The 12,166-nt window shown below is 45.1% G+C and overlaps 1 protein-coding gene across 1 annotated transcript in view; it reads left to right on the top strand.

Annotated features, from left to right (window-relative positions):
• Positions 1 to 283: 283 nt before the first annotated feature.
• FGFR3 (fibroblast growth factor receptor 3) overlaps positions 284 to 12,166 on the top strand; it is a gene marked incomplete at its 5' end in the record, with an annotated part of 33,027 nt that continues 21,144 nt past the window's right edge. The window contains 3 exons of the mRNA XM_065634896.1: positions 284 to 554; positions 4,913 to 4,966; positions 10,911 to 11,080. Coding sequence (XP_065490968.1) covers positions 284 to 554; positions 4,913 to 4,966; positions 10,911 to 11,080 — 495 coding nt within the window. The remainder of the gene's footprint in view (positions 555 to 4,912; positions 4,967 to 10,910; positions 11,081 to 12,166) is intronic.

The raw sequence follows: 12,166 nt of genomic DNA, 5'->3' as shown, positions 1-12,166 counted from the left end.
GCGATCGCCCTGCACAGAGGTCTGTGCTGCTTGTTGTGATACACCTGGTGGTGTCGCAGTGTTTTGGTCACTCCAGGGTTGAAACCATCCATGTAGATCGGCCAGAGCCCTGCCTGTAGCGTGCACAGTTGTCTTTCTGCATTACTACCTGCTTACTTCTAGCAAGGAGGAGCTCTGGGCATGTGGAAGCATCAGAAGGCAAACATAAGATATGTTGATTTTTAAAATGCTTTTTTGTTCTCCAACACATGCTCTTATTTACTGATTTCCGTTTCTTTCTCCCTCTGCAGAATACTTGAGGAGCGAGACCGCCTTTCTGGAAGAGTTGGTGTTTGGAAGTGGAGATACCATTGAACTTTCCTGTAACACCCAAGGCTCTTCTGTGTCTGTTTTCTGGTTTAAAGATGGTATCGGGATTGCACCTACCAACAGAACTCACATTGGACAAAAACTGTTGAAGATAATCAATGTTTCATATGATGACTCGGGGCTGTACAGTTGCAAGCCAAGGCATTCCAACGAAGTCCTGGGAAACTTTACAGTCAGAGTTACAGGTACATGCAGAAATACAGCTGTCTTGGTGCTTTATTATTATTATTTTTTATTTTTGTCCCTCCATGTATTCAGCAGAGCTGGTGCTTTGCAGTGTTTCTCTGTACTTGGTGGGTCTCTACCTCCCTGGTAACTCCTGGCAGTGATTAGACTGACAAAACAAACCCATCGAAGAATGCTTGCGTGTCCATACCAAATGTTAAAGCTTGATGTTAATACTGAGAGAGACTTAGAAACGGTGCTAGTCAGATTAAACCCCAAATCCCCCTTTAACACTCAAATTGATGCAATGCTACATGTGCCTTTGAAGTCTTTTGTGAGTGAGTGAACTGTGGCTCGGGGAGGTTAAGTGACTTTTTCCACTTTATGTGACAAATCAGTAGCAAAATTGTATGTTAAAGCTGGAGGTTCCTGAAAACAGTTTCCCTCTTGTAGCTGATAAATCTCTTCCATCCATCCTGGTTATCAGAAATTACTAGCTTGTTTCGGAAGTAGCTTATCTGTAACTGTGCAGATCTCAAATATCTGCTTCATCAAAGGTACTTATGGGGATTCATACATTGCAAACAAGTGCTGTGTTAGCAAAGCACATGGTGTTATTTGCTTGGCCATATTTTCCATGCCTAGGAGAGCAGGACAGAACAGCTACAAGCTGTCCAAGCCTGGATCACTAAATAGAGAGTGCCAGAAAAATCTGTTGTTCCCAGATAGCTAATGGCTAACACCAAGAATCATCCCCATGATTTCAGGCTGCTGCACTGGTAGATGGATACTTATTGCTGTGAGCAGATAGAAAGGCTCCTGATCACACAGATTAAAAGCCTGCATTTTCAGAAGGATTCACCTTTTGTGGATCTAAGTTTTTGAAAACTTTCCTTTGCCCTTGCACTGTTGGAGCTTTTTTACACATCCCCGAAGAGTAGGTCCATGCCTCCAAAAGTTGAGTTCCCTCAAAAAGTAAGGGGCTCTGTCTGAAAACCAAACACAGAGGAGTTTGTGATTGTAAATCGCATCTACTCCATAAAGGGCTTTCTCGTGCCAGAAATAGGATTTTGTGTAAGTGAGAGAATCAAACCATCGTGAGAATAAAAGCTCGTTTCAGCCAGCCTTCACCAACATCTGCTTTTCATTGAACATTACTGGAGATTGCTGTGAATGCTTCAAGGTCATATCAATTAAATGGTTAAAGAAGTATTTGGCCCTTGAAAGGCTTTCTCTAACTAGGTACGATTATTGGAACTATCCAAGGAACTGCAGGTTGTTAGAAATGTTACTCTCTCTTTTTTTTTTAAGTGACATTAAAATGCTTTTGAGTTCAAGGGGCAGCAGGGAGGCAGAAGAGGGCAGCTGGTTACATGCTCAAATGAAACAGCTGCCAGCCCCAAAAGTTCGTAAAGTGAGAAATTGTTTTTAATAGTGGAAGGGCTGATAATCCTCTGCTTTTAAAAAGTTTAAGCCCCTGTATTTTTCCTCTTCGCTAATAATAGCTAATAACAGCTTAAGAACAAGCGAGTAACCTGAACCTACTTTCTGACAGCATTATGAGTCTTTGATTCTATTAGCCCACTGTCATTACCACCAAAGTGCTGGTAATGTGGGAGCCTCCGTTTTAGCTGTCAGCAGCACTTGTTTCAAACTTTGAAGCCCTGCTTTATGTGGCAATAGTGGCGCCTCTCGTATGCTCAGATATTTCTTCATAATTAGTATTGATTGCTCAGCGTGGCACTGCGGAGATGAGATAGTTATCAGAGATTTGTGGTTTGTGTTCCCACTTCTTAAAGGTAACACCGGCGATTAGCGCAGGTATCTGGTTGGGTGTTTATGTGGATGTCTAATGGTTGTGACTGGAGTTGTTCTCTACATTAAACTGGTTTAAATCTGTACTAACAAACTCGAATTGCTCCAATCTGGAGCAAAACTAGGCTAAGTATATTCAAAATAGCTGATTTACATGTAAGTCCCATTTTGAGGGATGCTTCCAAATTCTAGCAGCACATCAGGATTTTCCTATGTGGGGCCATTGGTTTTGAGTCTGCAACAAACTGGATTTTGTGCAGCAATTCTTGGTGTGCCCAGTAAGATGCTCGATGCTGAAGGTAGCACAAGGAGATGCTGGAGCCGGCATTTCAGGGTTGAAAACCAGGCTGATTAATAGCGGGGTTTGATCTCTTTAAAATGCCTCCCTTGGCAGATGTGGGACTTGAACATTTTGCTAGTACACAAAAAGAAACGTACTGTCCTCTTAAAGCCTGAGTGCTTGATGTGGATCACAAACAGAGGCTGCATGCCCAAACTGATGTCCAGCCCTGTTGGCAGAAGCTCCATTTCTGCAACCATTTCATGCACAGAACAACCTTTGGATTTAGTGGCTGAGCAGCACTCCTGTGACAAGCACGTACTGTACTGTACTGGCAAAAAAAGCTTTCAAATACTCAAGACTGAGCTCTTCAATACAGGTGACTAAAAGAATTAAGCCACTTTCCATTCATAATTAAAGCCCTTTTGAGAGTAGCATCTAGCAGTTCTTACTGATGCTGATAGTCATCAACTTCTGAAAAGGAATACTATTTTAGTAAATGATTAACAAATAGCTTACAAATTTTTAGTCACCTTTTAAAAAAGGTGATGTTTTGGTAACCTGAATAGGGCAATGAGATATTCAGTCTTAAAACCTAAGCTGCATCTCTGATCCAAAACACAAGCAAGATCAAAGACTCTTCCCTCAGTCTTGTGGAATTGATTTTGAATTGGTTTAAAAATCGATTCTGCTCCTCTAGTCACAATTGGTTCGTTGAAAACCAGAAGTAAACTATAATCGCATGGTGATATATGGGTAGCCAAATCTGAGAGTGCAGGGCTGAGAATGTGCTGGTTTCCCGGTCGATGCTGGTGGGGATTTGGCTCCATTTCTGCCTTCGCTGGGGCTTGAGTGAACTTGCTGGTTCAGCCGAAACACCTAAACATCCACTTCAATTTCAGCAAGCCCCGTGGCGTTTTCATCGTTCCGCTGCCAGCAGGACCTCAACTGTGGATTTGCAGTTAGATACGTGCCCGAGGTCTTCCTTGGGACTTTGCCAAGGAGAAGGTGCAAAGCATGATGCACCACTGCAGTCTAAAGCAGGGAGATTATTCCTATGTTACTTGCTCCCGTAGTTGTTAAATATGTCTGGAAGGTCCTCCCAGATTCTGCAGAGAAGTAGTATTTGTTGTTACCTTTCCCCTGCTTTTTTTTTTTCCCCTTTCTTTTTTCACCTCCACTGAACTGGTCACAGAATGGCAGAAAACTCAACTGCATCTTGAAATTAAGGAGATTCTGCCTGGCTTGGTCTAAAATAGCACTTAACATGTCTGGCCACATGTTGAACACTCATAAAGTTTCTTCTTTTCTAGCATTTAAGACCAAGTTCTTTTACTGCTGTCTCAGAATATAAAGGCTGCTGGGTTGTTAGCATTTTGCCTTTTCTTAAAAAAAGAAATTCCTGGAGATTATATAAAGTCAGTGATGCTAAATCTTCCAGATGCTGAATTGTACTAAATCGTGTAAACTGAATGAAACACTAAGCTGCCATTTTATCATGGGATTTACATTTACAGTAGTTGTTTGGTACGGGGAGGAGGGACTGAGACTTCATTGTGGACAGCCTGGAGAAGGCGAGGTGTCAGACCACATTAAGAGAAACAATTCAGGAGGTTTTGGAGAAATACAGATGGAAAATTCCCACCTGTTAACCTGTATTCAGTTACAGCCTCAAGGTGCCTCTGTAGGAGGAATATAACTGAAGGGAACTGGTTCATAGAGTAGCCATCAAAATGTCGATAGAGAGAGAGGTTCGATTGCAAAGGGAGGTTTTAAAAGCTTTGGTCTGAGCAAGGAGTTAATGAGGGGAGATGTGGCAGGGGTATATTGAGTTAAAAGAAAAATGCTGGAAAAGTGAATTAGAAATGCTGACCTGTCTGTTTGGAGGCCTGGTGAAATAAAAAGTCTTCAGAGTGAATGCTAGAGGGGAAAAAAAAAAAGTGGGAGAGAGCTCGTTCTGCAAAAATAAACTTCCCCTTTTGGAATTGCTTTTGTAGTTAAGAGAACAGCACTTTGCACAGGGACAAGTATTTGGCATTGGACCCCAGTCTCTGTCACTGGCAAACTCGTGACACCTCCCTCCCAGTTTGGAAAGCTCCTGGCCAGTTATCCCTGGCCCAGCAGCGTGGGAAGGATGGGCTGGGGGAGCTGCAAGGAAAGGTGACCCATCCCTTGGATGTCCTCCCTTGCTGACACCCACTATGGTACTGGCAGCCTGGTTGACCGTGGTGTCCCTGCATGCCACCCTCTTTCTGCTTCACTTCTTTCTCCTTCTCCTTCTAGATTCCCCTTCGTCAGGTGATGATGAAGATGATGACGATGAGTCAGAAGATACAGGTAATTTGTTTTTCTGAGATGTGGCTCCCACATCTCAGAGCGGAGCAGCTCACCTGGGTGTTCAGACAGCAGTTCTTTATCTGTGTTGAAATCGCCGACCTTAAGATGGGGAGAACCAGCTCTCTGGACCTGGTACCGTGATGGTGTTTGTCTAGAAATTTAGAAACAGCTGCTAGAGTGATACTGCTGCTATAATATCTTACAGCAGCAGTAGCATGATTTTTTATTTTTGGGGACTCGATTCTGCGAATCTGACCTGATGAGCCAGAGTTACAAACTTTCTTTGCATGTAAATCCAGATTAACCCACTTATTGTTTTTTACTACACTGATGTTACACGAGTTTTACACCATTGCAAATCTTGGCCTGTTTTATTTTTAGCTAGTTAGATTGTGGTCTTTACCAGCATCTTGGCTGGAGGCAAAGCATAAAATTTTTGCTAGCCAAGGGCCAAATTTACTGATGCCGTAAGTGGGAGCAACCTCTTTGGCTGTACTGGCTTTTTCTTTTGCTCACATGGGGAAGGGAGCCCCCAGGATGGAGCCTCTTAGAGCTTTTACACTGAATCTCTTTCAGTCCCAGTGCTTGTTTCTTTAAGTGCAATAGCATTAATCAGGATCATTACATGCTTCAGAGGGGTTAGTGTTGTGTTTTGTTATGGCCTTTATATTTCTGCAAAGCGAGCTGCCTGTGCGTATGTGTTTTTAATAAATAAATGTCTTGCATTTGAACTCTCAATCAGCTATGTACATTGGCAGAAATTCAACATGACTGGAAAATTTCTCCTGCCCATAGCTTTGGACATGCAGAACTCTTTAAAACAGGTCTCCCACTGTAATAAATTCATACCGCTGTGTCGTGCAGTGTGTGGACAGTAATGGTGGCTTACGGTGCCAGGCGATCCATCGGCAGCAGTTAGTGGTTTTCTAATAGCTTCTAATTAAGGGCCAGATCCTGTGAGGTGACAAGCACCTTTGCAGAGGTGTTCAGGGCTCCCGATGCCTGCAGGAGCCTGGTAGAGGCATAGGGATAGTCAGGTTTGGTCAGGATTTGTTCCTGCTGCAGAGCAGGTTCTGAAGAGCACAATTAATCTTTTTGTACTTTTTTTAAATGTGGTTTGTAGTAAATCCCATCTCTTAGCAACAGGTATCACAAAACATCAGCTGGTTTATGGTACAGAAAGACACGTTTTTCTTCACTGAAAAGGAAAACACACTTTTTGCCGCATGTATTTATAGCCAGTGTTCTGGGTCTTCTTGACTTCAAAACTGTCTCTGTTTTTAGACTTGAAGGTAACGACTGGCTTTGCTTAAAGGTCTCCTCATAAAAAGTTGGATTCTCTTCTGCTTTAAAAACGGTTGATTAGCTTAACGTGCCAGTGTGGTAAAACCTCACGGCACGTCACGATGTAGATGTGCTTTCTGTTGCTTCGTTTGACATCAGACCCTCCAGATAACCTTCACAGCTCTTCTTTTGAGTCTGGGGAGCTGTGTTTTTAACCCTAGTTAACCAGTGCTGGGACATCCCACCAGGGACAGGGGCTGCAGGACCATCCCGGGCAGGTGGACATGTGGGCGTAGCCGTTGCCGTGTCCTATGGACAGCCCAAAGACCTGTGTCCTCCATCTCTTGTGGCAAAAACATGCCCTACTAAGGGGGTGTATGATGCTTGGACATCAGATGTAGCCATGGTCAGTAGCTAGAGGAATGAAGGTAATAAAGACGGTTTCATGCAAAAGAAAAATAACCCAGAGTCATTCATATTTAGGGGGAGCTAATCCATCCAGGACCGGCTCATTACGTGTTGCCATATTATACATCACTGAACAAAAACCTGGTCTGCTCTCCCCTTGCGGTGATAAGTTAATTTGCTGGCTTAACTGTGTTGTTCAAGAGAGTTTATTATCCTTATATTTATAGATAAGAGCTTGGAGAGCTGATTCTAATAACATCGGGAGTTTGAAGCCAGTCTTGTTAATTTTGGGGGTTTGACCCAAAATTATTGAACAATGGGAGCTGGAAACACCAAAGCAAGAGAACGAGAGGAAATTCGTCCTAAAATGTGTGAATATTTGGTGCAAAAACTTGCGGAGAGCACAGAGAGAGGCCTTCCACATGTAGTGCCTGGCTCAGCAGGAAAGAAGAAAGAGGAACTTCAGCAGCTTCAAATCGCCGGCCCATTTGTTGTGGCCTTGTCACAAACCGCGATCCGCCTTTGTGAAAAGAGGCTTTCCAATACCTCTGTTCTCTACAGCTGTTTTTCCTGGCCCTGAAACAAAACCAAAACTCCCTTTTCACACACTGCTCTTCTGCCCCAGTGCTCCCTACCCCTCTGTATCTGTTTGTTTGGAGCCCCCGCTGCGTAGCCCCAGCACCTTCAAAGAGCCCCTATAATCTCCAATTAAATCTGGCTATGTACTCGGAGGCGTCAGCTGGGGAAATTACACAATTAGGGTTGATTCTGTCTGCCACAGAACTTTGTGGCAGCTCCTAATTGCTAAATGAGCGCTCAGCTATATTAATTATTCCAAGTATCGCTCTCAGTTTTTTTTAATTGGTCATTCCAGTTGGATGGGTGGCCAGTGTCTTTGACGAACAAAATGGACCCTTGGGCTTAGTGTTTGATGATGAGAAAGGGCCGGTGGTAATGTTTGTGGGTCTTTTTTTTTTCCACACCTGCACATGCAAAATCGTTGCTCGTAATTAATTTAGAGAGAGCGGGTCTAGAAATTTTTCCTGTTTTTCATCCTTCTTCCTTCCTCACTCCTGAAACTCCCTGGAGCTTTGCAAGCTTTGCTTGAAAGGAAGAGTTAGCAACATTTTCACCCCCTTAAAAAGCAGTAATGAAAGGACTCTAGGGGCACAGCAAACCGAAAGCAGTGATGTTTTGTTCGCTGCTCCTGCAAGTAAGAACAAAGGCACCATTTTCAATGCGTAGAAACTTTCTTCCAGTTCCAGTTTGACTGGAGAGCGATGCCCTGGTTGTCTGAATCTTGGCACATGAACCCAGAGGTGCCCAGCCCTGGCAAGCCTCGAATTGCATGGAAGAGTACCCAAATGGAGGGGAGGCTCTTGGAGAAGAAGCCGTGTCTAATTGCAGGAGGGAGGAGCGGATCCTGCCTTTGGTCCAAATGGAGAATATCCCCAGCTGGAAACTTTCCTGAGCCCCATCTTACTCCTCTCTGATGTTGGATGGCAAAATCCCGCTTGGCTTCCGTGGCAAAATTTGCAGCCAGTGGGTTGATGGGTCTCCTGTGAGACTCAAACTCATCTTTTGAGTGAGAAAACATGGTGAAACGTCACACTGCAGCACATGCAGCCAATGTGGAAAAGGGAAAACCGCCCCCAAAGCACAGTGCAAGGAGGAGCCCTGTCCTGGCAGGGTGACTGTGGTGCGATCTAGTTACCCCTGTGCCATAAAATGGAATTTATTGTAGGCAGATACGTTAATCAAACAATAAACAGGTTATTCAGCTGCCCTTCTCAGCGGCAGCGAAGGGAGACTTTTCTATCCGTGCCTGGCCTTTCCCTGAACTCTCCCCCGTAGCCCCGTTACCTTCCTGTAAAGTCCCCAGGAAATCAGGGTGCGTTGCCAAAAGGAAGCGTTTGGCCAGAAAATAGCCTGTGCTTTGGAAACCAAGCACCAGATGTCTCCCAACATGGTTTCTGCAGCTCCCTCCTCTTCAGCCTTCCCAACACCACCCCAACTGATCTCCAGATTTACCCCCCTGCTGCTTTCTGGGCTTTTGCCCAGCCTTTGCTTGGTTTCTGCCCTTCCCAACACATGCGATAGCAGCATCTTCCTTTACCAGCAAGACCTGGTATTTATTTAGGGATTGCACCCACTCTTCTAAATTTTTTATTCTTTCCCTTTTTTGTGCAGTTCTGCCATTTTTCTAAGCTCAGATGTTGGAAGGTTACATGACGTCCCGCTTTAGCCCACGTGAGCATTTGAGGCCTCTCCTGGATGTGCAGTCTGTTTACCGCAAAGTTTGTAGCTGTGATTTTGCAGGACCATGGGAATTGCAGGGATTCCCCCTTTTGCTTTTGTTTGTGCCAGCTTTACTCCTGTTCCAGTGCCATCCCGGCAAGAAAAGGGCCTTAAGCAGTTTCGTTGTTCAAAAAATAAGGCGTACGCGGCATGGGTGAGCACCAGATCCCTCTGATACGTGGAGCTGACTCTGATAGGCATCACGGCGTGTTGTGCAAGGCAGTGTGAGGGCAGAGGCAAGCCCTCAGTACTGGATTTCCCTCACTGGGGTGGCACCTGCATCCAGCTGTCCAGCTGCAGAGGTGTGAAAGCAGATGAGACACGAGCGATGCACCCAACAGGAGTGTCTCCAGCAAATGAAGGGCCTCTTGCAGGTAGCTCCTGACATCTAGTTCCATAGCCATGGAGCCATGGAGAGAGGGGGGCATGTGGAGGGTGTTAGCAAGTGCTAAAAATTGGTGGGTGCATGGATTGCTTTGGCTGTGCTAGATGACCTTGCCTGCAAAATCCTGGGAGTTGAAATGCAGCAGGAGGCCTGCATGGGGGACACTGGAGGCTTAGACTAAGGTGGGCTCATCACTGACTTACCTAGAATTGCAATGTGTTGAGTCTCATGGAGCCAAACACATTGGGGCCAAGTGTATTTGGGAGCGCTGGAGAAAGGGAGCAGCTCAACTGCATGTCGGAGGGGTGCGACAGGAGGGAAGACTTTGTACACCCTTGTCGTTAAGGGGAAGGGGATTGCAGAGGCTCCAGAGCAGCACTGAGGTGAGGCCGTGGTGCTGGTTGGTGTTCCTGAGCATCCTCACCACTGCGGGAGCGGCCAGCAGCGACGCTTTCCCAACAGCTTTGGTGGCCGTCATGTTCTCCAAGGCAGTTCTTGAAGGACCAACACCTTCAGTTTGTCTTGGCCAGAAGCACACGGGTCTCTGCGAGCGGTGGGTTTGGATTCTCTGTGGGTGCTTCCTCCCCAGCGGGAGGAGATGCCAGTTACAGTCCTTGGCCTCCTCTTTGCTATTTTGCAGCCCAAGCCCTGTCTGCCCCCATCTCCTTTTGGCCTTGGTGTGGAGCAGGGAGCTGGGGGGCTGGATGTGGCCCCCAGCATGGCAGGGGAAACATCCATCCTGCAGCTCTGCAGTGTTTCCTTAAGCAGAAATGAAAGCTTGGGAGGCTTTTTAAAAAAACTTTCTCTGTCTTTCTTCCCATTATAATGAGTTTGCTGCTGCTGCTGCCTTAATTTGGAGTTAATATGTAATGTTTGTAACACAGCCAAGAAACAGTGATGTACTTGAGGCAGATTATAAACTCATGCTAACACTGGTGTTTTAAAACTTATCCCTGTTCAAAGGTAACATGAATCTTTAAAACTAAAATCACTTGTACTTAAAGAACATAAACATGATAAACCAGTTTGGCACTGTTTTGGTTTTTTTTTTTCTTTCCTTCCTTCCCTTAAGGAGGCCACGCTACATTTGTGCTCACCGCGAAGCAAAATTTTCCAGTGTACTCAGCTAACACTTCTTCTCTGCTCCCTTGCTGGCCCATGAACATTTTTTTGCAGTTCTAACATCTTTCTGCTGTTCATGCTTCTTTGCTACTATTGTCCCGAAGGTACATCTGTATCTTTTCACAGGCTGAGGCCAGATTCTCATCCTGATCTGGGATAACTCTCCCCGTTGATTTAAAAGCAGCTACTCTAGATTTATACTGGCATTACTGAAACAAGAACCTGGTCATGAACCTTTCATCACAAACCTAAAAAGCAAACACCCTGTCTACGTCTATGAGAGTCATTTAGCTGGAAAGCATTTCTGTGTCATTTATCTTAACTGCAGCAGGTAGCAATTTAACTGTCACTCCACACATGCCAAAGCCTCCTCAAATGCATCTGCTCACCAGCTGATATCCTCCATGGCAGAAATGGGCCCGTTCAACTTGGTCTTTCCTTTCTCAGGTGTCCCCTTCTGGACCCGACCAGATAAGATGGAAAAGAAGCTGCTGGCAGTTCCTGCCGCCAACACCGTTCGCTTCCGATGTCCGGCGGGTGGAAACCCAACTCCTTCCATCTACTGGCTGAAAAACGGCAAGGAGTTCAAGGGAGAGCATAGGATTGGAGGCATCAAGGTAAGACCTTGGTTTGGATCTCTGTTTTTATCAGGAGTTTTCTACTGACTGTAGAAGATTGTGTTTCACGGTGATTAACGTTGGTACATGGAAGAGCAAGGTCCCAACTGTGTGAGGTTAGGGGTGTTTTCTTGCAGCTTTGAAAATTTTTCAACACCGAAGTGTTAAAAAGGGCTGCTGTCCCTTGGGATTGAGGGCTAAATCGCTATAGCTTTGTCTGTAGTGGTCATTCAGGGACTAGGTAAAAATGAGGCTGGGTTTATGGTTTCATTGTGGACAGTGATGAGAAAGCAGGAGCAGGAACTTCAAATTTCTAGAGGTCAGCCCAGTGCGTGGAGACGTGTTAGACTGAGCCATAGCTATGCCCAGCTTTCAAGGAAAACCAGCTCGGCATCCTTTGAAGGTTTAGGAAGGACCTCACCAAAGAGCTGGACTGTTGTGCTGGTGGTCATTAACATTCTTGTGGTATAAATCACTGACCCTTGGTCAAATGTTGGATTCCCTTGTAGCCAGACTAATAGCATCTGCTCCTTGGCTGCTTTTTTCTCCCTCCTTCCTTTCTACCTTAATGTGTTCTGGAAAATGCTCTGGCTTGTGTTTAGAGATAGAGCGAAGGGACACAAAATCCCACTGCACTCAGATGTTTTAATTAGCTAGAAGTTTCTGTGCTACTGTATATGATGAATTATGGCAGAATTTTAACAGGAAAATCAGTTCTGCTCTGATTTTGTTGTTGTTATTAGGTTGTCCTCTTGAGTCAGTCTCCTTCCTGGTTTTATTTGGGGAGAATAAAACTAGCAGCAGCTGATTATAATAAATAGCTCCAGAGCAGCATTTTTTGCCTGCATTCTGCCAGCCCTGCTATATCGCTGGGCTCCTGCTACAGAGAGAAGGTGATTTTTAGGAAGGCATCTTCACCAGTACTCTGAATAGCTGTGTGCTGTTCCCTCCCACATCTGTGGCATTTTGGAAGGGGGCTAGGCATGCAAAGTGTGCCGGGCTCCAGAAACCAGAAAAGGATTAAAAGAAGTCTTCCCTCCCCACAGTTTTGGGCCGTTTCTTTCCTGTTAACTCAGACCGGTTCCT

Source organism: Caloenas nicobarica, chromosome 4, assembly GCF_036013445.1.
Source record: "Caloenas nicobarica isolate bCalNic1 chromosome 4, bCalNic1.hap1, whole genome shotgun sequence".
NCBI lineage: Eukaryota > Metazoa > Chordata > Aves > Columbiformes > Columbidae > Caloenas > Caloenas nicobarica.
Note: the sequence above shows the minus strand (reverse complement) of the source record. Positions and strands in the feature narration are given on the sequence as shown.